Source organism: Lepus europaeus, chromosome 18, assembly GCF_033115175.1.
Source record: "Lepus europaeus isolate LE1 chromosome 18, mLepTim1.pri, whole genome shotgun sequence".
In the NCBI taxonomy this organism is placed as follows: domain Eukaryota; kingdom Metazoa; phylum Chordata; class Mammalia; order Lagomorpha; family Leporidae; genus Lepus; species Lepus europaeus.
Genome location: NC_084844.1, coordinates 51,534,486 through 51,559,831, shown reverse-complemented (window position 1 = coordinate 51,559,831; position 25,346 = coordinate 51,534,486). Strand labels below are relative to the sequence as shown.

The 25,346-nt window shown below is 54.9% G+C and overlaps 1 protein-coding gene across 1 annotated transcript; it reads right to left on the bottom strand.

Annotated features, from left to right (window-relative positions):
- Positions 1-775: 775 nt before the first annotated feature.
- POLR2A (RNA polymerase II subunit A) lies at positions 776-25,155 on the bottom strand. Its single transcript, XM_062175496.1, has 29 exons — positions 24,656-25,155; positions 13,274-13,406; positions 12,996-13,132; positions 12,730-12,903; positions 12,332-12,613; positions 11,884-12,045; positions 11,566-11,786; positions 11,231-11,363; positions 10,646-10,770; positions 10,331-10,541; positions 9,668-9,877; positions 9,410-9,578; positions 9,144-9,238; positions 8,797-9,000; positions 8,429-8,651; positions 7,824-8,007; positions 7,325-7,496; positions 7,125-7,230; positions 6,839-7,044; positions 5,549-5,773; positions 5,178-5,424; positions 4,790-4,890; positions 3,888-3,992; positions 3,626-3,808; positions 3,279-3,482; positions 2,972-3,158; positions 2,751-2,864; positions 2,440-2,589; positions 776-2,331 (listed from the first exon to the last, which is right to left on the bottom strand). The coding sequence occupies exons 1-29, from the start codon at positions 24,746-24,748 to the stop codon at positions 1,175-1,177; spliced, it is 5,913 nt and encodes a 1,970-aa protein (XP_062031480.1). The 5' UTR covers positions 24,749-25,155; the 3' UTR covers positions 776-1,174.
- Between the last annotated feature and the right edge of the window lie 191 nt (positions 25,156-25,346).

The following is a 25,346-nucleotide window of genomic DNA, read 5'->3' as shown; positions in this document are numbered from 1 at the left end:
GCCCAAGTCCCTGGGCCCCACACCCACGTGGGAGACTCAGAAGCTCCTGGCTCCTGGCTTTGGCCTGGCCCAGCCAGCCAAGGGCACTGTGACCATTTAAGGAGTGAACAAGCAGATGGAAGGTCTCTCTTTCTAACACTGTCTTTCAAATCAAGTATTTTTAAAAATCACCTTTTTATAATAGATACTAATGGAAGAAAATAAGGAACAGCCAACTATAAACAGCAAATTATTCCCACACCCTTTAACTTCAGCTTCAAAATATGTTACACTATCCATAAGCCTCTGCTAGTTGGTTTGAGGCCAAAAACAAAGCTACATTTTTATTTGCTATTAAGTGACTCAAGAACCATATGGGACAAGATATCAAAACAAAACATGGCTCCAAAAAAAACCCAAAAACTAAAACATGCCTCCTAGTGGTGATCCCAGGGTGCTCATTATCCCGTTTCTGTCCTCTCCATTATTTCTGTAATTTTCCAAATTACTTTTGGTGATTAGGAACACAGGTTACAAAGCTGTTCTGCCCCACAACCCCGTATGCTGGGGGAGAGGGGTGTGTGTGAGCATCTGCCCAGGCTCCCTCAGAGCAGGGGCTGCCACAGTGTCCGAGGAGCCTCCGTGACAACCAAGTGGGCCACGCTCGTGCTCCGGCCCCGCTGGGGTCAGCTCCGAGGCTGACTGGCAAGCTCAGCCCAGCCCGGGCAGGGGCAGGGGCCTGGGTATTCTAGCTTCTTCAGACCCCAATCAGGCACTCAACGCACGTACGTTTGGTCAAAATTAGTAAACTTTATTTAAACTTCAAAAAAATAAAATAACAGACAAAAGGCAGCTTTAGATTTGTTCTTTCCCGAGATCTGATGTTACCAAACCAGAGCCGGAATTACCCCTAAGAAGTGAAAATACCCCTTACCCCTAATCAAGCCACAGGCCAGGAAGGATCTTCATGTGGGGTCAGAGTAGGAGAATCACAGCTAGGTCGGGGGGGGGGGGGGTCTGAGACAACACGAGTAGAGAGCAAGACGAAAAAATCCCTCGGAAACGGGGTCCAGACTTCAACGGCAAACTCGTCACAAGGAACTATGTACAGAGGAGCCAGCAGGAGGCTCCCGGCCCAGGAGGGAGGTGAGAGGGCAGCAGGCACTAGCCAGCTGCTACCGCGCCCTGCTCACCCTCAGTTCTCCTCGTCGCTGTCATCTGGGCTGATGGCTGGGCTGGTGAGGCTGTAGGTGGGGCTGGTGGGGGAGTAGCCCGGTGAAGTAGGCGAGTAGGTGGAGCCTTTGGGGGAGGTGGGGGAGTAGGTGGGGCTAGTGGGCGAGTACTTGGGGGAAGTGGGTGAGTAGGTGGGGCTGGTGGGTGAGTACTTGGGGGAGGTTGGGGTGTAGACAGGAGAGGTTGGTGAGTAAGTGGGAGATGTTGGGGAGTACTTGGGGGTGGTGGGTGAGTAGGTGGGGCTGGTGGGTGAGTACTTGGGGGAGGTGGGTGAGTACTTGGGGCTGGTGGGCGAGTACTTGGGGGAGGTTGGGGTGTACTCTGGTGAGCTGGGGCTGTAGGAAGGACTGGTTGGGGTATACTTGGGTGAGGTGGGGCTGTAGCTGGGTGAGCTGGGGCTGTAGCTGGGTGAGCTCGGGGTATAGGTTGGAGACTGTGGTGTGTATCGTGGGCTGGAAGGGGAGTAGCTGGGTGAGGTCGGAGAGTAGCTGGGTGAGGTCGGAGAGTAACTTGGAGAAGTTGGGCTGTAGTTTGGGCTGGTAGGCGTATAGTTGGGACTCGTGGGTGAGTAGCTGGGTGATGTGGGGCTGTAACTGGGTGATGTTGGGGTGTAATTGGGACTGGTTGGAGAATAGTTAGGACTCGTGGGTGAATAACTTGGAGAAGTTGGTGAGTAGCTTGGAGATGTAGGCGAGTAGCTGGGCGACGTTGGTGAGTAGCTGGGAGAGGTGGGGGAGTAGCTGGGTGAAGTTGGCGAGTAGCTGGGAGAGGTGGGCGAGTAGCTGGGAGAGGTGGGCGAGTAGCTAGGAGAGGTGGGCGAGTAGCTGGGTGATGTTGGAGAGTAGCTTGGGGAAGTTGGCGAGTAGCTGGGCGAGGTCGGGGAGTAGCTGGGCGAGGTCGGGGAGTAGCTAGGCGAGGTCGGGGAGTAGCTGGGTGAGGTTGGGGAGTAGCTGGGTGACGTGGGGCTATAGTTGGGGCTGGTTGGAGAATAGGATGGAGAGGTGGGGGAATAGGAGGGTGATGTGGGTGAATAGGAAGGACTCTGGGGTGTGTAGCCTCCGGGGGAGCGGGGCTCGTAGGCAGGTGACGTCGGTGAGTAGCTGGGGGACATGGCACCACCTGTGGGACAGAAGCCAACAAGGGAGGTGTAAGTGATGGGAAGCCTGGTCTGGGAGGAAAGACCAAGGAGGAGGAAGTGAACTTTCTCGACAGATGGCAACAACTCACCTGGCGAGGGGATGTATGGGCTGGAGGGGCCCGGGGAGCCGGGGGAGCCGGGTGTAGGAGACCAGGCAGGGGAGTAACCTGGGCTGAAGCCGCTGGCATCTGAAGCAGCACTGGGAGAGAAGCCAGCTGCTCCGGGGGTCATTCCACTCCCTGAAGTGAAAGCAGCAGGTTCAAACCAGAGCTGGAGCCCACACAGCCTCCCCCCTTTCCCAGCTCTCCAGGCCCCTGGCCTCCAACAAAGGCCTCCGTTCACCTCAGCGCACCCACCCGTGGACCGCCTCAGGGCCCTCTTCCCGGGCCAGTTTACTCACCCACACTGGGGGACCAGGCGCCATAGGCTGGGGTTGCACCCTGGTTCCAGGGCGTCATGGCTGGAGAGATTCCTCCCATGGGACTGGGTGCTGAGCCAAAGAACATGCCAGTGGCTGCAAGGAGGGACAAGGGGACTCAGGAGGAGCAGCACCTTGGGACTGACGACACCCCCTACCCGTGGCCTGCACCACCCCGCGCCGACCCCACCAGGGGTACTCACGTCCAGCAGCGCCCAGGCCGGGGATGTTGGTGGGGATCTCCATGCCGTACTTGCACTTCTCAGCATCAAGCAGGAGGTCGAAGCAGCCGGTGCCAGCCGGTGCCAACTGGCCCAGCATGATGTTCTCCGAGACGCCCTTCATGGGGTCGCTCTCCCCATGGGCAGCCGCTTCCATAAGCACATCCACCTGCACCACCAAGAGAGGACAGGCCCCTTAGACCCCACCACCCCGCACCATGGCCCAGCCCCAGTCCACACTCCTCCGCCACGGCGCCCTCCGCCCGTCCCGCGCAGGCTCCGCCGTTACCGTTTCCTCAAAGGAGCATTTCATGAGAGGCCCGGTGTCCTGGCGGTTGACTCCGTGTCGGGTGATGGCCATCAGGTGGCCACGGCAGGTCATGGTGTCACACAGGAGCGCCAAGTGCCGGTAATTGACATAGGAGCCGTCGAAGGAGATGACGTGGTACAGCTCCCGCTCCAGCGCCTTCCGCACGGCCTCGATGCCCAGCACCTGGCAGGGGGTTGAAGGAGAAGGGTCAGCACCTCGGTGCTCTGGGGTCAAGCAGAAAAGCAATCCGGACAAGGAGATCCTGAGGGAAGAGCACGGAGTGAGGGAGCCAGTGAGCTCCGGGAGGCCAGAGGCAGCGCGCTCACCGTGAAGATCTCCACGATGTCATTGGATGTGGTGCGCACAGGGTCCACGTCTTTCTCGCTCAGCACCCGCATCAGGCTCACGCCGTCCGTCTCCAGGATCCACTCCTGCAGGGCCTTGAACTCCCCGTCCTCGGTGATGATGATCTTCTTCTTGTTGTCTGTCTGCGGCAAGTGCATGTACACCTGGCGGAGGACACAGGCGCTCAGGCCGGCGGTGGGGCACGGCGGGGCGGGGCGGGGCTGGTTCGGGGGAGCGGCTCACCTTGCTGATCTGCTCGATCCCCTGCAGGGTCATGTCTGTCAGCATGTTGGACTCGATGCAGCGCAGGAAAACATCGTCGTCCATCTTGTCCACCACCTCCTCCTCCTGCAGAGAGGCCAGCTCCCCTGGAATATCTTCTCGCCTACTTCCCACCCCCCACTCCAGCCTCCCCAAGGACCAAGAGTCAGCCACCAGCCTGCTGTCTCGGCTCTGGTGACACTATCTTTCGTTGTGACTTTACAATAATATTAAAAGGATCCTAAGCAGAGGCACCCACACGCCAGCACCTTAACAGGACTGCTTTCACACGGCCCTGCCTAGTGCTTGGGCCCTTGCACAGGTTGCCTGTTCATGGAGCGACTGCAACCACAGCACTCCCTGTGCTATTTCTGCGCATCACCCAGCATCTGCCCAGGCTGCTGCTGACTTACCCATGAGCTCGCTCAATGGATCGATCAAGATCTACCAATATTGTCTTAACTATCCTGACAATTTTCAAGCACCAGGCACCCACACACGTCCAACAGTCTCTCAGGACCCACGTCGAAGGACGAAGTCAATAGTCAAACGTTTTCCTGAGCCTCACTACACCCGTGGTTCCATCACATTCCTGGAACCAAGCAATCCTTATTCCGCTGTCCAACCTGCACCCACCCTGCGCTGTCCTGAGGCTTGCGCTGCCCAAGAACAAGCTGTAGCAGCCTGGGGCAGAAGGCCAAGGGACAGGGCGAGGAGGGAGAGCCTCCGCTCCCATGCCCTCTGCTCTATTTGGGTGCTGTGCTGGACTTGAAGGATTCCTGCTGCTGAGATGACAACCCCAGGTCCCGCGAGCCCCTCGGTGCTGCCCGCGTCTGAGGCGCCCTCTGTGTCCGACAAGTCGGTTGCTTCACGGCTGCCTTTACCTCCTGCATCTTGTTTTCATCACTGTTCATGATGCGGATGCGCAGCACCAGCTTCTCCGCATTGTCGTCGTTGAAGATGCAGTTCAAGTCATCGCCAAAGCCTGTGGGACATGGCAAGCTGTGAGACGGGCTGCGCCGCACAGGGCTCACTGCCCACTCACGCTCCATTTGCGGCCCCTGCTCGTCTGCACAGAACCTTCCTTTCCCATGGAACCCCTCTAGAAAGAGGAAACACGGGAAGAGGAGGGAAGGGGCAGGGAGACCTGGCGGTCCTGACACCAGAGGACGGTGACCTTGGGGACAGATGCCTCGGACTCAGGGGCAGTGTACACCACAGAGGCGGGAGCCCAGGCAGGACTCCGAGCAGGCTCTGCCCTCCCGGCCTTACCAGCGTTGATCTTTTCGGCAATCTGTTCCATGGTTAGTTTTCGATCAGTCATGTGCTTCCGGTCCAGCTCCACTCGCAACAGCCAGGGGGAGATTCGGGCCACATCAAAGTCCGGCATCTCATAGTAGACGTTCACCCACTCCTGATCCTCTGCCACCACCGTGCTCTGGGGGTTGGGGTCATAGTAGATGGCTGTGTTGGCAGTCACCTTCCTCAAAGTCGTATGCTCCAGGCGGCACAGAATGTCCTGGGAAGAGAGCGGCTCATGACACAGGCGCTGGGGAAGCTCCACAGGCCTCCTCATGACGGGAATCCAAGTCCGCACTTAAGGGAAAGAGCTCCTCTCCTTTGCCTGCTGCCTGGACCCCTACCTTAGCTCTCTCAGCATCTCGAGCAGACTGGCCCAGCAGAAAGACAGTAAGCGAGGGGGTCTTCGGCTTCTTGGAAATGTTGATGAGCTCCTTAAGTCGAGGCACACCCAGCGTCACATTCTTGGCGGACACACCAGCGTAGTGGAAGGTGTTCAAGGTCATCTGGGTGGCAGGCTCTCCGAGGGACTGTGCAGCCAGAGCTCCCACCATTTCCCCAGGATGGGCCTAAGGAAAAGCCAGCATCAGACAAAGCCAGTCCCTCCCTTCTGGCGGCAGCTTTCCCCACCATGCCACAGTGCTGGCCCCCAATCTTGTCAGTAGTGTTTTGTAGTATTTCCCACTCTCTCTCTATATATATACATATATATATATATATTTTGACAGGCAGAGTGGACAGTGACAGTGAGTGAGAGAGAGTGAGAGAGAGAGAGTGAGAGTGAGAGAGAGAGAGAGAGAGAGAGAGAGAAAGGTCTTCCTTTGCCGTTGGTTCACCCTCCAATGGCCGCCATGGCCGGCGCATCGTGCTAATCTGAAGGCAGGAGCCAGGTGCTTCTCCTGGTCTCCCATGGGGTGCAGGGCCCAAGCACTTGGGCCATCCTCCACTGCACTCCCGCCATAGCAGAGAGCTGGCATGGAAGAGGGGCAACCGGGACAGAATCCAGAGCCCCAACCGGGACTAGAACCCGGGGTGCCGGCGCCGCAGGCAGAGGATTAGCCTACTGAGCCACGGCGCCGGCCCCACTATATTTTAAATTATTAATTTATAAAACTGGACTTACATCAGACTCAGAGGTATGCCTGTTATTATGCTTTTCCCCTGTCCTCTGCCCTGTAAAATCCTTAGACAGTGAAAACATATTCCAGTACCTATAAATCTCTTCTCCACTTACTCCAATTTCCCACCTGTCTAAATTAGAATCCTGTACATTATTTTAGGATAATCACTCTCCAAGTCTCTCAGTTTTTGTTGCTGCAACACGGGACTAACAATGTCTCCCCTGTTAGGGTCAGTAAGATTGCTAAAAGGCATAACACACAGAATCCAGGACTTGGTACATAGCAGGCTCTCAATGAATGAGAGCTACCATGGGGGGTCTTCAGAAAGTCCATGCAAAATGCCTAACAGGAAAAAACTCCCCATGGATTTTTGTTTTGCCCCAAGTAAACCCTTCCGTTGATTCTGCTTTTCCATGAACTTTCTAAGTGCTCATGTACTGGGTGACTGTGGGCGGGTGATTTTTGGATGCCAGAAGTCAGTAGGTAAGAGAAGAAGTACAGCACAGCACTCACAATGGCTTGGTTGAACTTGGACTCGATCTCCCCCAGCAGCCAGTCGAAGGCCTCTCCGCTGAGCCGAAACTCCTCGGCCATGCGGCGGGAGCAGAGCGTGGAGCGCAGGTGGATGTTGAAGAGCAGCGTGGCGTTCTCCTGCGCCTGCCGGCTCAGCGGGTCGTCCCCGTTCACGATCACCAGCTTCTTGCTCAATTCCTTCACTCCTAGGAACCAAACGGGGGGCAGAGAGACCTTCAGATGAGGGCTTGGCAGGCAGGTGCCCCCGGCCTGGCCTGGCACTCACCCTCGACCACCTTGATGGGGTGCAGGTCGGACGGAAGGCGAGGGTTGATGTGGAAGATTTTCTGAGCATTCCAGATCATGCGCAGCAGGTTACAGGGAAGCACAACCTGGGGGCGGGCGGAACGCAGGGAGGACAGCACGCTGGGAGATCGCCTCCCGCGGCAGCACGTCTCCAGGCCAGCTCCTCCCGCCCAGGCTCACCTTGCTGTCGCCAGTCGGGAAGATGACCCTGAGCACCTCCCGGTCCTCACGCATGCGCTCAAATTCGCGCTCCAGTTCGTTCTGTATGTGTGCGTTGCTCAGCACATCCTTCACCAGGTCCTCCTGCAGAGTGCGCCGCAGGGCCCGCTCGTTGGTGTAATCAAAGCGGAACCTGCAGAAGGCAAGGGAGAAAGTCGGGGATGGGCGGGCCCCACAAGGAGCTTGGGGAGGCTCCCACAGGCGCACAACCACTAGGGAGAGAGCTTCGGAAGCAGAGACCTAAGACTCAGGTGCCAGGCTGCCCCTCTCTGTCTGCTCTGTGCTGGCACCAGGGACCGGGCATCTACCCTCCCTCTCAGTGGGGCGGTAGTCTGATGGGTGAGGAAAGGGTGCTGAGAGGCCAGGCCCACTGTAAGGCTACTCTCTGGAGCCACATCCCGGGGAAACGTCTCGGAATCCCACAGCTCAGCCTGAACCACCCGCCTGCCCGCCTCCTCACTTCTTCTCGAAAGCCTTGTTGGAAGGCTTGAGCGTGGCCAGGTTCTGAAACTCCACACTCTCGCCGGCCAGGCCGTCCTCGCCGTAGCGCAGCTGCACCACCTGGTTGATGGAGTTCCGCACGGTCGCGTCGTACTTCACCATCACCGACTCCATGGACTTGATCAGCCGCCGCTGGATGTATCCTGGGTGAGGGAAGCCATGTAAGACGAAAGGCAGGAAGAGGATGACAAAGCCCAAGGGCCCAGCCCGGGGCCCTGACCTGCCCAATTCCCAAAAGCAGCAGCTTAGCAGCCCCCTCAGACCTGAGCCCAATGAGATGGGCTGGGGGCGCAGGGGAGAGGTCCCTGGGAACCGTCCCATGTGGCAGGCCAGCAGCACAGCCCACAGCTCCATCCCTGCAGCCTGGGGGCTATGAAGCGACCAGAACGAGGGCACTGGCTAGCTTGTGAGCTTCACTCTGTTCCTTCCACAAAGGCCAAAATTACACCTCTGGGACCACAGGCCTTTAGCCTGGACCACCACTGCCCCGAGCCAGGGCTCTCTCAGCTGGGCACATCCTGGGACAGGCCCACAGCCCACGAAGAGCCTCACAGAAGGCCTCACCAGTCTCGGCAGTCTTCACAGCTGTGTCGATGAGCCCCTCCCGGCCTCCCATGGCGTGGAAGAAGAACTCGGTGGGTGTGAGGCCAGCCAGGTAGGAGTTCTCCACAAAGCCACGGCTCTCGGGCCCGTAGTCATCCTTGATGAAGTGAGGCAGAGTCCGGTGCTTGAATCCAAACGGGATCCGCTTGCCCTCTACGTTCTGCTGCCCGACGACAGCAATGACCTAGGCAACAGAAATGGCAGGGGCGTCTAACTCCTTCTGCCCTAGGAATCAAAGTTCCCACTGCTTCCCCCAGAGCCCCCCCACCCCCAACCCTGACACACGGACATCCCTTCCTCCTCCCACACTGCCACACAAGACGCCTCACCTGGGAGATGTTGATCTTGGAACCTTTGGCTCCAGACACGACCATCGACTTGAAGTTGTTATATTCAGACAGGGACTTCTGGGCAGAGGAGCCAGTCTTGTCTCGGGCGTCGTTGAGAATGCGATTCACCTGATTCTCAAACGTCTGCCGCAGAGTGTTCCCCGGGGTGGGCTCCAACTCGTTGTTATGGGCCTTCTCAATGACCTGGAGACAGCGTCCTCAGTGAGACACGAATCCTAAGCCTGTCCACTGCCCTTAAACCCTTACATGCCCTCTGCTCTTGCTAATGGGAAGCTCAAAATGCCGGGGAGCCTCTTAATCAGTCCCGGCCCAGCCTTCTCTCTCACCTCAATTACATCCTGTTTGGCCTTCTTAATAGTGTTCTGAATGTCCTGGTAAGTCTTCGAGTCAGCAATGGAGTCCCCAATGCCGATGGTATGGCCTGGAGACAAGGAGAAGCATCAGCAACACCATCCTTGGACTTCCAAGAAACACGGGATGGAAGTGGGCACCAGAGCAGATGCAGACACCAGATCCCAGGGGGAGAAAGCAAGGGCAGGAAGCACTGTTAGAGGCAGGGGAAGCACACACAGGTGCTGGAGGCCCTGCTTACCCTCAATGAGCAGCCAGTTGTTGATGACAGTCTGGATGTTGGAGTAGAAGAGGCGAGTGATGTCATGGCCCATCTCCAGGTAGGAGATGTGGACCAGGGAGCCGGCCGAGGTCCCCAGAGACTTCTTACACAGGATGCCCATGATCAACTCCCCATTCTCCACCACCACCTGCGGCCAAAGCACGCGCTCAACACCGCTTCTGGTTCTGGCTCCCAAGCCCAAATCCCACCCTCACACACCCACATGCCAGGGCCTACCTTGGTGTCCCCAGGAGAGATGTGCTTGTAAGGGCCGCTGTCCTCATCGTCAGGATGGGTGCTGTGGGTGCGGACACAGTTAATGTGGCCAGGGATGATGAGGGAGAAGATCTGCTTGCCTGTCCACAGGGGCCGGGGCTTCAGGATGGCTGGCTGGGGCACCTTCCCGTCCCACGTAGACAGGAACATGAGGAGGTTCATCACTTCACCCTGTGGACACAGCACGGCAGGCAGGAAGTCAGACCAGGCCTCGCCCCTCAGCCACGCCAGGCAAGCCCCCCTGCCGAGGGCAGAGTCAGGTCCTGACGGCAGAGCTGTCCCAATAAAAGTCACTCCAGCAGTGACATACTCACATTTGGTTCAATAATAAACACAAATTTCTTTTAATGACTAGGAAATAAGTGAAAGTACATATACGGAGATCAGCAAGATCTTAGTAAGGTGTTACTTATTTTTTTCCCTTTTCCTCAACCCTACAGACGATACCCGGGATCATACAAACGCCTTTTTTGGCTGTGATCCATCCTAAGCCCCTCTCCTTCTTCCTCACCAGAAGGCAAAATCTCACATCCAGACAAGTCAGGAACACATCACAGCTCCTCCTCCCCAGCCCAGAGCCCTCTGCCCACCCACCAGGACGCGCACTCCACGTGGCCCACGCACCCGCTCCAGGAAGACGTCTCTCTTGGTGAACTTGCGCACTGCCGTGAGCGTGTCCTGCACGATACCCATGACAGGCCGATTGCTCTGGGGTGTGACAATCATGCGAGGCACCATGGCCAGCTCCTGGATCTCCGCCCGCGTCTCCAGGGATTGTGGCAGGTGCAGGTTCATCTCATCCCCATCGAAGTCCGCGTTGTATGGAGTTGTCACACTGCAGTCAGAGAGGAGTCAGAATCAGCAAGCACACAGCGAGATCAAGCAGCCCGGCCGCTCCTGCTCCTGACCCCAGCCTGCTCCCCTCAGCCAGGGACTGACCTAAGATTCAAGCGGAAAGTAGACCAGGGCAGGATGCGGACCCGATGCCCCATCATGGACATCTTGTGCAGAGTTGGCTGCCGGTTGAAGATGACAATGTCCCCGTCACACATGTGCCGTTCCACCTGGGGAGGTGATGTATGGAAAAGGTCTCAGTGGAGAAGGCAAGCCAAGAGCGAAATGACAATGGACTGAAAAAGTCCTCAACTGAAACAGACGAATCCCTGGGGTTATCTCACTTGAAACATTTATTCAACACCCTCTTTGCAGCCAGACATCAGGTGTCCGGGATGAATAAAACATAGCATCCACCCATCCCAGGGAACTTGGTCTGGGGAGCGAATCCAGAGTCTCTGGCCACAAAGCCCCTGCACTGTTCCTCCATGGCTCCCTCTTCCCTGCCACCCCCTTCCCGGCTGACAGCAGCCGGCAGCTACGAGCACACCTGGGACAAAGCAGCATTTAAGAAAACGTCACACAGTCTGGCTCCTGAAGTACGGACAGCCGCAGATGGCCCACTGCGGCCCCTAACTCCAGCAAGCTCTCTGCTCAGGTGGGCAGCAGAAGCCCTGGTCGGTTACGTGCCTTATAGCCTGTCTGCAGGTGGAGGTCACTGGGCTTGGGGTGGAAACGCAAGTCAATGCGATCGCCGTTGTCTCGGATGATGTACTTGGCGCCTGGGTACTGGCTGTTGCCCCTGCGAACTAGTTCCTGAAGTCTAGGAAGAAAAGAGGTGGAATAAACGAAATGCCTCCCAAAAAGACCCTGGAAGCCACCCTCAACCCAAAGCCCTGAGTGCAAGCCAGACTTCTAAACTTCAACACCTTGCTCCAGCCCACTCCCGAGGGGGGGAGCGTGTACTGTCTCAAAGCCTCACCACTGGGACCGTGTTTCCCCCGGCTCCCCCAACTAAGGCACACCTGTCAATGTTGAAGGGAGTGACGATCTCTGCAAAGGTCATGTTGGCGGCGATGGAGCGGGGCACGCCAACCTGGTCGATGGAGAGGTTGGGGTCGGGGGTGATGACAGTGCGGGCCGAGAAGTCTACTCGTTTGCCCATAAGGTTCCCTCGCACACGGCCTTCCTTGCCCTTCAACCGCTGCTTCAAAGACTTGAGTGGACGCCCAGATTTCTGCATGGCCTGTGAGGAAACATGGGGTGTGGACAACTCAGCTGGTGGCACGGGGCCTTCGTCCAGAGCTGAGGCCACGCGCTGGACTCAGGCCACACGGACTCACACGGGGCAGGCCGGGCAGCTCGTTGTCCACCATGGTGGCCACGTGGAACTGCAGGAGCTTCACGTCTTCCGCAATGACGTGGGCGGCCGCGCCATTCTGCTCGTTCCGCCGCAGCTGGTTGTTGATCTTCACGATGTCAGCAAGCTTGTGAGTCAGGTCATCCTGGGGGGGGAGGGCAGTGCCGTCAGCACAGCCACACGGGCTGGCGCACAGTGCGGCTCTCCTCCGCACACACCCTGGGGACAGCTGCGTCATCCATGTCACAGCTGCGGAAGCACCTTCATGCCCTTTAACTGCAGTGAGGTCCTCCTTAAATGTCACACAGCCAGCAAGTGGCCAAGTATTTTTAACCCTAAACCTATCTGTCCCCACGCACACGCCCTTCACTGTAGGCCTGTGCCAACTGCCTCGTAGCCATCCAGGAGAGGCAGAGTGCGGGGCCACTGACCTGGTTGCGGGCAGAGCCCTGCATCACCACAGCAGGCCGCACGGAGAGAGGCGGCACGGGCAGCACCGTGACGATCATCCACTCGGGCCGGGCGTAGCGGGGCTCCATGCCCAGCACGAAGCACTCCTCATCCGAGATGCGCTTGAAGATCTCATGCACCCGCTCGGGACTCAGCAGGATCTTCTTCTCCTGGGAGTCCTCGTTCACGTGCTTCCACTCGGCATACAGCTCCAGGCCCGAGCGCCGGATCCGGGGCTGGTAGCGCCCACAGCCACCATGGCCCTTCGCAGGGGAGAAGGACCGTCAGGGGCAGAGGCTGCGCCTGTTCCCACTACACAGCAGCTCCCCCACCACCCCGCAGCCCTCGCTGCTCCCCCAGGCTCCGCCGGCCCAGCCACCTTTTCCTTGGTCAGATCCTCATCGCCCTCAGGCTGCTCCACTCCAAACTTGTTGTCCATCTCCTCCCCGCCCTCACAGATGTTTTTGCCTTTACAAAGGTCATAGACGTGTGTGAGCCGCTTCTTAGGCTGCCCCTTGGACTTGGCCAGGATGTCCTTGATCTTCGGGTTGTTCTGGGGACAGGGCAAGGAGGGTCAGTTGAGACTGTCCTGTCCCCTTCCCCCGCCCAGCAGCCCCTTGCAGACCAAGCCCTGCCCGCACTCACAGAGTCCACAAGCAGTTTGGAGCAGAAGAAGCAGACACAGCGCAAAACCTTCATTGTCTTGACCAGAAAGCCCACGTGAAACACAGGCTTGGCCAGCTCGATGTGGCCAAAGTGGCCAGGACACTCCGTCATATTTCCTGTAGGAACAGGCTCTTGACATTCTCCTCTCAGCCCCTCACCTTAGAGACTACATCACCGTGGCCTCCCTCACCCCGGTTCCCTCTAAAGGCCCAAACCTCTCTCATCCCTTGGGGATCCCACCCAACCCCAGCACTCACCTGCACATGTCTGACAGCGGCCAGTCCGTTCAATCACCCCCTGCCTTGGATCCATCAGCCCCCCAAGCTTAGGGCGGCCTCCCTCTGTCGTCTCTGGGTATTTGATTCCACCCTCTGTCACAGACATTCGCTTCTGCAGAAAAGAAAGGCCGATAACAACATGACTCCTAGTTTCCAGCCTCTGTGGTTAGGGTGCTCTGTTTAAGGACTGAGACAACCCCAGATACTTACAGAACTGATCCAACTTAGCCTGGGTGAGGGGAACTAAGGATTCAACGTAAACACCTCTGGAAATACCAGAAGTGAGCATCACTAGTCAAACTCACTGGGTGCTCACACTACAAAATTTTAGAAGATTGACATCCACAGGGTGCAGGGCTCAAGGACTTGGGCCATCCTCCACTGCACTCCCGGGCCACAGCAGAGAAGAGGGGCAACCGGGACAGAATCCGGCACCCCAACCAGGACTAGAACCCGGTGTGCTGGCGCCGCAGGCTAAGGATTAGCCTATTGAGCCGTGGCGCCAGCTGACATCCATAGTTTTTTTTGTTTTTTTTTTTTTTTTTTTTTTTGACAGGCAGAGTGGACAGTGAGAGAGACAGAGAGAAAGGTCTTCCGTTTTCTGTTGGTCCACCCTCCAATGGCTGTCACAACCGGCGCACCACGCTGATCCGAAGGCAGGAGCCAAGTGCTTCTCCTGGTCTCCCATGGGGTGCAGGGCCCAGGCACTTGGACCATCCTCCACTGCACTCCCGGGCCACAGCAGAGAGCTGGCCTGGAAGAGGGGCAACCGGGACAGAATCCGGCACCCCGACCGGGACTAGAACCCAGTGTGCCGGCGCCGCTAGGCGGAGGATTAGCCTAGTGAGCCATGGCGCTGGCCTGGAATTAACAATTTTTTTTTTTTTTTTTTTTGGACAGGCAGAGTGGACAGTAAGAGAGAGAGACAGAGAGAAAGGTCTTCCTTTTTGCCGTTGGTTCACCCTCCAATGGCCGCCGCGGTAGATGCGCTGCGGCCGGCGCACTGCGCTGATCTGTAGGCAGGAGCCAGGTGCTTCTCCTGGTCTCCCATGGGGTGCAGGGCCCAAGCACTTGGGCCATCCTCCACTGCACTCCCTGGCCACAGCAGAGAGCTGGCCTGGAAGAGGGGCAACCAGGACAGAATCCGGCGTCCCGACAGGGACTAGAACCCGGTGTGCCGGTGCCGCAAGGCAGAGGATTAGCCTATTGAGCCGCGGCGTCGGCCTGGAATTAACAATTTAAGAACTGTTCTTCCAGGCAATTAACAGGGAGCCAGATTGGAAGTTCAGCAGCCAGGACGTGAACCAGAGCCCATATGGGTTGCTGTTGTCACAGGCGGTGGCTTTACTGCTATGCCACTATCCGAATGTCAACTTCAAGTGAAGTACTAAACTGTCCCTCTAATGCTACCCTCCAGCCCTCAGACACTGCTTGAAGCAACTCATCCAAGGCCTCAATCCCAAGGAGCTAGCAGAATTCAAATTCAAGCGTCTCTGGACGCAAACACATGCTGATGCCAGCCTCTAGGGCTCCAGCAGATAAACACCTCAACTACAGAGTCCAGCACCCCGGGTTAAGCCACCACTTGAGATACCCACATCCCACATCAGAGTCCCTGGGTCGGGGTCTCGGCTTCACTCCCATCTCAACTTCCTGCTAACACATGTTCTGGAAAGTAGCAGGCGATGGCTCGAGTATGTGGGTCCCCACTACCCACATGGGAGGCCCAGATGGAGCTCCCAGGCCCCTGGCTTCACCCTGACCAGCCCTGGCAACTGCAGGCATTTGGGGAGTGAACCAGCAGATGGAAGATATCGCTGCCTTTCAATGAATAAATAAATTTATTTTTAAAAAACTGTTTCTCTCCCTTAGAAAGAATAAACTCTAGAATACATTTTTCTTAGCTGGGTAACAGGGGGATTTGGGGTCAGGCACAGTGCTGACACCTTCATGGCTGTTCCGTAAAATAAGCATCACTGCTTAAATTGTGCAGATCACAAAACCTGAGTGGACCAAGGTCATACAACTAGGAAGTGGTGGAGCCAGGCCTTGAACCTAGGCCCAGGGATTTCTCCTGTGCATTCTTTCCACTCTACCAGCAAACAGCAGGTCTACAAGTGTTTGTGCACAGTTATCTTCCTAAATATTACAAAGCCATTCCTGCCAAGCCAGTGAGCTCCACTCTGCCAAATCCAACAGACCATCTCGGTCCTTAGCTGCTGACCTGTGATAGGCAGACAGGCCACCTCTAGAGGCTTTCCCTCTGCTTCTGCACCCCCATCCTTCCTCACCTCCCTGGTTACTGCTTCATCTCCCTCCTACTCCCCAGGGTTTTAGTTCATCCGCACTTTTCATAGCTATGTGCTGTCCTGTGATTGTCCCTGTATACTGATGATTGCTAAATTCCTACCTCCAGGCCTCACCTTCTGGAGTGGGGATTCACAGGGTAACTGTCTACTGATCCCTCACCTCCTGCACACATCCCACTGATAAAATCACATTCAACAAGTCTAAAAGCAAACTCCTCTCCACAAAAATCTCTCCTGTTCCTTTAGTCCCTACCTCATGGATGGCACAAGTCAGAGTCTGCAAAATCCTTCCTAACCCTCGGGCTTCAAACAGCAAAGCACATGGTTCCTCTGTAGCCAGAGAGCCCCAGACTGGAATTCCGACTCTTGTCATTCATGACTTAATTAGCCTGCCTGAAGCCCAGTGTACTAGGTGTTCAGGTAAGTGATCACTACTGCTATTCTATTCACCAGGTCCTAGTCATTTTTACTTTTTTTTTTTTTTTTTTTTTTGACAGGCAGAGTGGACAGTGAGAGACAGACAGAGAGAAAGGTCTTCCTTTGCCGTTGGTTCACCCTCCAATGGCCGCTGCGGTAGGTGCGCTGCAGCCTGTGCCCTGCGCTGATCCGTAGGCAGGAGCCAGGTGCTTCTCCTGGTCTCCCATGGGGTGCAGGGCCCAAGGACTTGGGCCATCCTCCACTGCACTCCCTGGCCACAGCAGAGAGCTGGCCTGGAAGAGGGGCAACCGGGTCAGGATCGGTGCCCCGACCGGGACTAGAACCCGGTGTGCCAGCACCGCAAGGCGGAGGATTAGCCTAGTGAGCCGCGGCGCCGGCCTCTTTTTTTTTTTTAAAGATTTATTTGAAAGGCAGAGTTGCAGAAAGGCAGAGGCAGAGACAGAGCTCTTCCACCTGCTGCTTCACTCCCCAGATGGCTGCAATGGCCGGGGCTGGGCCAGGCCAGAGCCAGGAGCCAGGAGCTTCATCCAGGTCTCCCACATGGGTGCAGGGGCCCAAGCACTTGGGCCATCTTCCACTGCTTTCTCAGGCCATAGCAGAGAGCTGGACTGGAAGTGGAGCAGTCAGGACTCGAACTGCAGCCTATGTGGGATGCCAGCACTGTAGGTGGTGGCTTAACCACAACACTGCCCCATTTTTACCTCTTAAATTAGGAGTGGGGAACATTCGGCCCTATAAGGCTCACAAAATCATTTGGTCTGACCCTGTCAAAGCAACTGAAAGAGGGACCAGAAGTTCAACAAATCTGCAGCAGGCTAATTTTTACGTTGATCCTTGGTATGGCCCATGGACATGTTATAAATATCTAAATGGCCCTTGGCAGAAAAAGGATCCCATCCCCCACCTCCCAGGGTCTGGTCCCTCTTCTCCATCCCTTCAACCTCTGCCCTAGTAGTATAGATAGGCCTTTCCTTTGAAGGGCCTTCTCACAGGTCACCAGCTTGCCTCTCTCCACTCCATCCACACAATCCGACGCTCCTTCTAAAGTGGAACTCCACTCAATCACACCCTCTTGTCCTCAGGACGACACAAACCCAGAGGGATGCCTTACGCAAAGGATTTCATAACATCCCCACCTTCGCTTCCTCAAGCTCCAACAGTTCCTGTGTACTCTTCCCTGCACCTGTGGTGCACTGGGCGCTCTGGGCCATGCCCGTGCTAGGCCTTGCTCAGTGTGCGGTGCCCTCTCCCCCCAGGCTCCTGCTTTCGCCAGGCAGCCTTTGCGCAGGACAGGAGACCCTGCTCTGTGCTTCCACAGCCCTTCTAGACACACTGAGGTTCTCCGCTGCAGTCTGCTTCCCCTACAGACTACAAACGGCTCCCAGGCAGGTCGCATCCTTCAATCACCCACACTCCCTCCCATGTGCTTGCCTGGCACACAGCAGTGTCCCAACAAGTATCTACCAAGCTCAGCTGTCCTGCTTAGGACTGCAGTGGGCAGGGCAGGGCATTTACCCAACAGTGAAACCAGTGATCTGCTAACGATGGATCTGATTAGCCCCAAGTTCTCAGCAAGCTGGGCTACCACGTCAGGGAGACAGACCTGGGATGCACGTAATTCACAAAGCTGACGCCTCTCAGCTGCACTGAGAAGCATGAGAGGGATCTGCTCACCTTGAATACACACAGAAAGGCAAAAGCTGGCATGCATCTGGCAGGTACTGGTGAGGGGACCAGGAAATCACACTCAAAACCCTTCACCTCCCTCCGCTCAAAGTCCACGTGCACAGGGCAAACCACCCTGGTTCCAGGCGTCTGCAACTAGGCCATGGGTGTCCTTGACAGCGGGCAGGACCATCCTGGTTAGAGGACTCTCCCTAGAGCAGAGGTTAACAACTGGCACTGTGCATTCTGCACAACCACTTCAGCCTCCAAGCGCACACGGGTTCAGCCTACAGGATAAAGGTCAGGTTCCTGAGGGAGTGGCCAGTCAAAGGCCCCTGAGGTCACAGGCCTGCCTGGGATCTCAGTAAATACAGGGTCGCCTTCCTCAGCACTTAAGGTCCTTACCACTCCAGTTGGCTTCACAGCTCTATCTGGCACCACATCGCTCATCCCCCTGGTCTGTGCTCCAACTACAAAAGGCTGCTTAAAATTCCTTTTGCGTCTCATACCTTCTTTCAAGTAAATGTCCACTCATTCTCTAAGACCCAGCTGACTGTTACCTCCTTGTAAAGTCTTTGCTAACTCTTATCTGGCCTTATCTCTCGCTTCATCCACACCCCAGCAAGGTTCTCTCTCTCCCACTGGACTATAATCCTGGAGGGCAAGGATCAGGTTTTATTTGTCTTTATTCCCAGTGCCCAGCACAGTCACCAACACATGGCAGGGGCTCGGCAACTACTCACTGGGTATATAGGAAATCCCTCATCAGATTATAAAAAATCTGAAGATAAGCATAATCATCTTTTTTTTTTTTTTTAAAACAGGCAGAGTGGATAGTGAGAGAGGGAGAGGGAGAGAAAGGTCTTCCTTTTTTTGCCGTTGGTTCACCCTCCAATGGCCGCTGCGGCTGGCGCATCGCGCTGATCCGAAGCCAGGAGCCAGGTGCTTCTCCTGGTCTCCCATGCAGGTGCAGGGCCCAAGCACTTGGGCCATCCTCCACTGCCTTCCCGGGCCATAGCAGAGAGCTGGCCTGGAAGAGGGGCAACCGGGATAGAATCCGGCGCCCCAACCAGGACTAGAACCGGTGTGCCGGCGCCGCAAGGCGGAGGATTAGCCTGTTGAGCCATGGCGCCGGCCTAAGCATAATCTTCTGACTCATCAGCTGGCCCACACTCTACCTGAAAGAGCAGATTCCTGCTTGATATCCTGCAGACGTCACCAAGCACCCACTTCCCCAATTTTGTGTGAGCTTCAAATCCATCTTATTACAGCAAAGACAACAGCTCCCTCAAAGCCAACACAACGGGCCTTCTGTACATCCAAGCCCCCATCCCACCCCCAAGACTGGAAAACACCTAGCCTTAGACATCACCTGTTCCACAAGAGGCCCCCTACCCCCCCTTCCTCCCATCCAAAGCAGAATCGTCTGTAATCCCCTCAAAACACAGATGCACTCTATAAACCACAGGCGAGGCAGAGCAGCATCAACAGCTCCCCATAATCCTACATCCTGGAAATGAGCCCTGTGAGGTTTTGCGAACACTGTTCCATATATTTTTATTTGTTAATTCGCAAGGCTGAGACAGAAAAAAAATCTTCCATCTGCTCGTTCATTCCCCAAATGGCCGCACAGGGCTGAGCCAGGCCGAGCCGGGAGCTAGAACTCTATCTGTACCTCCCATGTGGGCAGCAGGAACTCAGCTACTTGGGCCATCCTCTGATCCCTCCCAGATGCCATTAGCAGGGAGCTGGAGCAGAAGCGAAGTAGCCAGGATTCAAACTAGCAGGAGTCCCCAAGCCTGCCACTTAACCTGCACTGTTGCATACATTTTTTAAAAAATGTAAGTATGCTCCTATTTTAACACAAACGGGGCCTCATTCTGCACACTTTTCAGTAACATGTCCACTTATCCAGAGATTCCTAAACAATATTGGTCCACAGTGCCCTAAATCTTAGTAACTTTCACAGCGTTTCCTAGGCCCAAGGAGAACCACTGATATTAAGTACCTAGATTCAAACAATTTAGTAAGTATTGTCCTAGCAAATTATCAACTATTTGAAAAACCATATATATGAACTGAAAAATAGTTTAATATATTGAGATAATTTTGTTTAAAATTTATTAAAAATATGTTACTTCCTTCCTAAATAACCACAATTACTCACTACGGCACCTGTTAGGTACTGCACAATTTCCCAAAGTTCCAACTCAGCCTGGATGCACCGCCCTATTTCCAGTTGACTTTTGCAGGTACTTAGCAACTGTGGAAAAACAGCTTCACAGCGATATGACGTCACTGAAAGGGATCTAGCGCCATCTAATGTTGAAAAAAGCACCTGGAACTAGGACTTCCCAGGGCACCAAACAAACGCACCCAGGCTGCCTCTACTTCCCTGTCTCTTCTGGAACCCCAGTCACATCAGCGCACTTTGGGGCACTGGATTTACCCTATCGGGAAGGTCTTGTTCCATTATACAGACAGACCCCGAGTTCTTCAGTGAGGTTCCCACTAGTCAATATTTAGGTTATTTATAATTCATTTTCAAACATTGCAATAAAAATGCTTCAAACCATCTCTGCATACTTGCTCAATTACTCCATTTGCTCATTTATTCAAATAAATTTTTATTACATGCCTATCAAGTGCCAAGGCACTATTTGAGATGCTGTGGCAACAGTGAGTAACGTAAAGTCCTCACGACATTTGTCATCAATGGAGCAGTGAGAGATAGAATCACTAATCCTTTCTGCAGTGACAGGCCATGAAGGAAAACAAAGCTGAGGATGGGTCAGAGAATGCAAGGCGGTGCTATTTAAACAGGGCCAGGCAAAGGCTCCCGACAACACGACATGCGACCAGGGAACACACCGCTGCACGGGCTCAGCCACACGGAGGCCTCCGCAACGCTGTTCCAAGCAGCAGGAACAGTGAAGAAGAAACCCTCAAGGCAGGAATGAGCCAGCAACGCTGGAGAGCAGGCACGTCAGAGCGGTCAAGAAAAGCCAAGAGGGGGCTGCTGTGAGATGGAGGGGCAAACGGGCCAAATGCTACAGGACCTCCTAGACGAATAAGGAGCTCACATCTGAAGAGGCTTCCATGCAGGAAACACACGATGAAAAGATGCCTCTAGCTTGTTCTGTAAACTCAGGAAGATAAGGGGCTACGGCTCCTGCAGTAGCCACGGGACCACGTGGGAAAGACGAAGGTGGGACACAGTGGTGGAGATGGTCAGATGGCTGGCTTCCAGACAGACTTGCAAAGGCAGAAGAGATGCAGTAGAGATTTTAAGAACGGGAAGAATCAAAGCTGGCTTGGGTTTTGACCTCAGCAACTGGATGAATGGAAAAGCTACTGACTGAACCAGCAAAGACAGGGAGGGCATGCTTGCGGAGGGAAATTAAGGGTTATTTATTTTCACTCACTTGAGAGGAAGAGAGAGCAAGCTCCCATCGACTAGTTCACTCCCCCAAATGTCTGAAACAGCCAGGATCAGGATCAAAGTGCACAGCCAGGAACACAATCCAGACCACCACATGGGAGGCAGGAACTACAATTACTTGAGTCATCACCACTGCCTCTCAAGGTTTACAACAGCGGGAAGCTGAAATCAAGGAACCTGAGCCAGGAATCGAACCCAGGCATACCAATAAGTGGGTGTCTTAATACCTGCTCCAGTGTTTTAAGAATAAATTTTTAAGGGGCAGGCACTGTGGTACAGTGGATTAAAGCCCTGGCCTGAAGTGCCTGACATCCCATATGGGCGCTGGTTCTAGTCCCGGCTGCTCCACTTCCAATTCAGCTCTCTGCTATGACCTGGGATAGCAGTAGAAGATGGCCCAAGTCCTTGGGCCCCTGCACCCACGAGGGAGACCCAGAAGAAGCTCCTGGCCCCTGATAGGCGCAGCTCTGGCCATTGTGGCTATCTGGGGAGTGAATCATTGGATGGAAGACCTCTCTGTCTCTACCTCTCTCTGTCTTTCAAATAAATAAAATAAATCTTAAAAAAAAAAAAAAAAAAAGGAAAATCCCATATAGCATTAAAAAAAAATAAATTTTTAGGCGCCGGCATTATGACACAGATTACGTTATTACGTTGCCTGCTGACATCAGCATCCCATAGGATCACTGATTCAAGTTCCAGCAGCTCCACTTCCCATCCAGCTCCCTGCTAACGTGCCTAGGAAAGCAGCAGAATATGGCTCAAGTGTTTGGGGCCCTGCCACCCACGTGGGAGGCCCAGATGGAATATCTGGCCTCAACCTGGCCCAGCCCTGGCCATTCTGGCCATTTGGGGAGTGAGCCAGCAGATCAAAGATTTCTGTTTTTCCCTCTCTTGAACTCTGCCTTTCAAATAAATAAGTAAATCTGAAAAATAATTAAAAATAAACTTGTAAGTGCTAATGTTGGGATCAAAGGAGACATATATTAAAAGGCTGGCCGGCGCCGTGGCTCACTTGGCTAATCCTCCACCTGCAGTGCCAGCACCCCGGGTTCTAGTCCGGGTTGCTCCTCTTCCAGGCCAGCTCTCTGCTGTGGCCTGGGAGTGCAGTGGAGGATGGTCCAAGTGCTTGGGTCCCTGCACCCCATGGGAGACCAGGAGGAAGCACCTGGCTCCTGGCTTTGGATCGGCGCAGCGCTGGCCATAGCAGCCATTAAGGAAGTGAACCAACAGAAGGAAGACCATTCTCTCTGTCTCTGTCTGTCTATAACTCTGTCAAATAAAAAAATAAAAAGGCTGACAATTGCCAAAAAGTTTGACAAAACTGTCAGACTGTCCTCCAAAACGGTTCTATCAGCCTATTCTACCAAAATTACATAAGCATGCCTACTTCCCAATAGTTTTGCCAGCAGGGAAGGATCAGTTCACAACATTTTTATTTTGTGGCCAGTGCTGTGGCGTAGTGGGTAAAGCCGCCACCTGTAGTGCCAGCATCCTATATGGGCACCAGTTCGAGACCCAGTTGCTCCACTTCCGATCCAGCTCTCTGCTATGGCCTGGGAAAGCAGTGGAAGATGGCCCAAGTCCTTGCACCTCTGCACTTGTGTGGGAAACCTGGAAGAAGCCCCTGGCTCCTGGCTTCGGATCAGCGCAGCTCCAACCGCTGTGGCCAACTGGTGAGTGAACCAGCGGATGGAAGACCTCTCTCTCTCTGCCTTTCTCTCTCCATGTAACCTTTTCAAATAAATAAATCTTTTTTAAAAACTTTATTTTAAATTATATTTAATTAGTAAGCCGAACATTTTAAAATCTACTTTTTAGTTTTCCTTTAAGTTGAAGCGTAAGGACAGAGTGATCTTCCATCTGCTGGTTCCCTTCCTAACAGTCTGCAACAGCCAGGGTTGGGCCAAGACAAAGGCAGAACTCAATCCAGGTCTCTTAGTGGTGCCAGAGACCCACACGTGGGCCTCCCCTTGCTGCCTCCCAGAGCGTGCATTAGCAGGAAGCTAGAATGGAAGCAGAGGAGCCAGGCCTCCGACCAGGCGCTGACACCAGTGCAGGTGCCCTAAGCGGCAACTTAACCACTGCACCAAATGCCTGCATTTGCGCAATTTCTGTGAACTGCCCGTTTATTCCCTTTATAGATGTGTATTTTCCTGATTTCTAAATGTTCCTTTGTGTCTGCATTGAGAACTCTAACCGTGCCCACCACACTACAAATACTGTTTCCTGATGTTTTCTTTAGTTAGTTCTGTTCCTGGTTTCTGATAAAAGAAATGGCTCTTACTTTTATGTAGTGAAATCTGCCTTGCTCTTGCATAATGCTTAGCTCATTTTAGAAACTCCGTAAGATGTACATATAATTTAACTTACTACCATTAAGGATTGCTGCCTCTGGTATCAGCCCTCCCAAAGCCTTCTGTGTTTTTGCACCCGTGACTTAGGGCTTTTGTAAAAATTTAAAACTCCATCTGGAATTCATTCTGTGGTATGGCGTGAGGTCAGGACGTTCTGACTCAGACACAGCTGAGCTGTCCCCTACCAAAATCAAATCCGTCCACACACAGCCATTAAACTACACTCTCCCCGGCCAACTGGCTCCCTCCTGTGAGCTCCGCTAAGGAAGGTGTCCAAGTCCCAACCGCTCTCCCCTGGGACTAACCCTACTCTCCCCCTTCCCCCAATCAGTTCCTGACAGAGCAACCACAGCAGCATGTTTGTAAATGTAAACTTGAAGTCACTCTCCTGCTTCTAACTGTCCACCGGCTTCCACTGAAAACAGGATTCTACCTTGAGTTCTTAACCGTGACTTCTCCAGCCCGTTTCCGTAATATGCTCTCCTCACCCACTGAAGCCCACCCATACTGGCCTGTGAGCCTGGGACACGGTCCATCCATTCCTCTCTCGGGCCTTTTGCACTTGCTGTGCCTTCTTGCCCCAGAATCCGAGCTGAAATGGCTGCTTCTCAATCGGGTCGTGTCACCTCCTTCCCAGACCCTGACACCACCCCAATTAAAGTCGCCCAGCCTCAGGGGCTCTCCACAGCATTATCCCGTTTCGCTTTTATTCAAAGCACCCCCAAACTATCTCACTCACTCCTTTATTCACAATGCTCATCTGCCCTTTCCCCCAGGGGAGACTGCCCAGTCCAACGCCGTCTCCCCAGCGTCTGTCCTAACCAGGAGCCAGGAGCTCCATCAGTATTTGTGGAAGGGGAAGAGGGAAACCTGGGGCTTGGCTTTGCCACGCAAACTAGCACAGATCCCCTAGGATGTGTCTGATCTCGCTGAACCAGGGTTAACTCGGCGGTGTGGAACCAGTCACCCCGACTCCGACACGGCCCTACACGTGCTCAAATCCTTGCAAAATGTAGCTCTGCTCGGGGAGCTGCGGGGGGGCGAGGGGGTCCCGAAGCTGGCCCGCACACCGCCGGCCTGGGCCCCGCGGGCAGGGAGAACGCCAAGTTTCCAGCCCCGCCCGCCGGCGAGGGAGGACCGAGCAGCTTACCAGCTCATCCGGACTGAGGACTCCGAACTGCACTCTCTTGATGGTGCGCAGCGGGCATGCGCTGTCCCCGGAGGGTGGGCCGCCCCCGTGCATGGCCGCGGCGGGCGCGCTGCGCAGGCGCAAACCTCGCTACAAAAAGCCTGCGCCGCCTCCGCCTAGGCGCTCAGACCCCGTCGGGGCGGCCGCCGGGAAGGACCTCCCCGAGTTGGGAGGAAAAAGACGGAGGGGGGAGAGGTGGGGGAGGGAGGGAAAAGAGGCGGGGAAGTGAAAAAAGGGAGCGAAAAGAGCCCTTCTCCCCCTTTCCGGAGATTTTTTTTTCGGCTCCCAAAAAGGAAAAAAATAAAAAGAGGGGAAAAGGAAAAAGGTTTCGGGGGAGGAGGAAGAAGAAAAAGGTTAACGAATAAATAAGTAACCGGGCTCCCGAACGGCGGAGGGCACGGCAGTTTGTCTCTCCCCCTTCCGGGAGCCGCCTTCTTCTCAACCGCCCCGGCCGCGCTCTCGGCGCTTCTGAGGAGCGAACCGGCCGAATGACGGCTTTTATAGCTTCGCCCCTGAGGCCCCGCCCCTTCCTTTCCCGCGCCCTCCCTTGCGCTACGGGGCCGCCCGCGACGGGCCGCACGGGACGCGCGCGCTCCCGCCGTTGAGCCTCCTCCGCGGCTCCCCGATCTGGCGACCTTTTGAAGTGACGGGG